The sequence below is a fragment of the Corapipo altera genome, unplaced genomic scaffold, assembly GCF_003945725.1.
Source record: "Corapipo altera isolate COAL_440 unplaced genomic scaffold, ASM394572v1 130306, whole genome shotgun sequence".
Taxonomy (NCBI): Eukaryota; Metazoa; Chordata; class Aves; order Passeriformes; family Pipridae; genus Corapipo; species Corapipo altera.
The window spans coordinates 3,182-4,552 of NW_020887215.1; the positions used below are offsets into that span (position 1 = coordinate 3,182).

General features: G+C 55.8%; 1 protein-coding gene across 1 annotated transcript in view; it reads left to right on the forward strand.

Annotated features, from left to right (window-relative positions):
• LOC113941510 (bifunctional epoxide hydrolase 2-like) overlaps nucleotides 1-652 on the forward strand; it is a gene marked incomplete at its 3' end in the record, with an annotated part of 3,827 nt that extends 3,175 nt beyond the window's left edge. Inside the window, exon 6 of the mRNA XM_027632660.1 lies at nucleotides 564-652. Coding sequence (XP_027488461.1) covers nucleotides 564-652 — 89 coding nt within the window. The remainder of the gene's footprint in view (nucleotides 1-563) is intronic.
• Nucleotides 653-1,371: the final 719 nt, after the last annotated feature.

Sequence of the window (1,371 nt, forward strand, 5' to 3'; positions counted from 1 at the left end):
TTCCCATTCCCATTTCCCATTCCCGTTCCCATTTCCCATTCCCATTCCCTGTTCCCTTGTTTCCCATTCCCATTCCCCATTCCCATTCCCTGTTCCCTGTTCCCCGTTCCCCATTCCCATTCCCCATTCCCATTCCCATTCCCTGTTCCCTTGTTTCCCATTCCCATTCCCATTCCCATTCCCATTCCCATTTCCCATTCCCATTTCCCATTCCCATTCCCTGTTCCCTGTTCCCCATTCCCATTCCCTGTTCCCTTGTTCCCCATTCCCATTCCCCATTCCCATTCCCTGTTCCCTGTTCCCCGTTCCCCATTCCCATTCCCCATTCCCATTCCCATTCCCTGTTCCCTGTTCCCCATTCCCATTCCCCATTCCCATTCCCATTCCCTGTTCCCTTGTTTCCCATTCCCATTTCCCATTCCCATTCCCATTCCCTGTTCCCAGTTCCCCATTCCCATTCCCATTCCCATTCCTATTCCCAGTTCCCCATTCCCATTCCCATTCCCCATTCCCATTCCCATTCCCTGTTCCCATTCCCAGTTTCCCATTCCCTGTTCCCCCAGGATCGTCTCCCCCTCGGCCTCACCTTGCAGGGGATCCTGGAGCGAGGTCGGCCGGGATTTGGGATGGGGGAGCCGGGGGGGGTTATGGAGTTATGGGGGTTATGGGGTTATGGGGGTTATGGGGTTATGGGGGTTATGGGGTTATGGGGGTTATGGGGTGGGGGTTAGTTATGGGGTGGGAGGTACTGGGGGGGGTTATGGGGTGGAGATATGGGATGGGGTTGTGGGGTTATGGGGGTATGAGGTGGGGTTATGGGGTGGGGTTATGGGGTTATGGGGATATGGGGATATGGGGTGGGGTTATGGGGTGGGGTTATGGGGATATGGGGTGGGGTTATGGGGGTTGTTGGGTGGGGGGTTATGGGGTGGGGGGTTAGGAGGTGGGGTTATGGGGTTAGGGGGTGCTGGGGGGGGTTATAGGGGTTACGGGTGGGGGGTGCTGGGATTTAGGGAATTCCCTGGGCTGGGCAGTGCTGGGATTTGAGGAATTCCATGGGCTGGGCTGTGCAGGGATTTGGGGAATGCCATGGGATGGGCAGTGATGGGATTTTGGGAATTCCATGGGATGGGCTGTGCAGGGATTTTGGGAATTCCATAGCATGGGCAGTGCTGGGATTTTGGGAATTCCATGGGCTGACAGTACTGGGATTTTGGGAATTCCCTGGGCTGGGCGGTGCTGGGATTTTGGGAATTCCATGGGCTGAACTGTGCTGTAATTTTGAGAATTCCATGGGCTGGGCAGTGCTGGGATTTTGGGAATTCCCTGGGCTGGGCAGTGCTGGGATTTTGGGAATTCCATGGGCTGGGC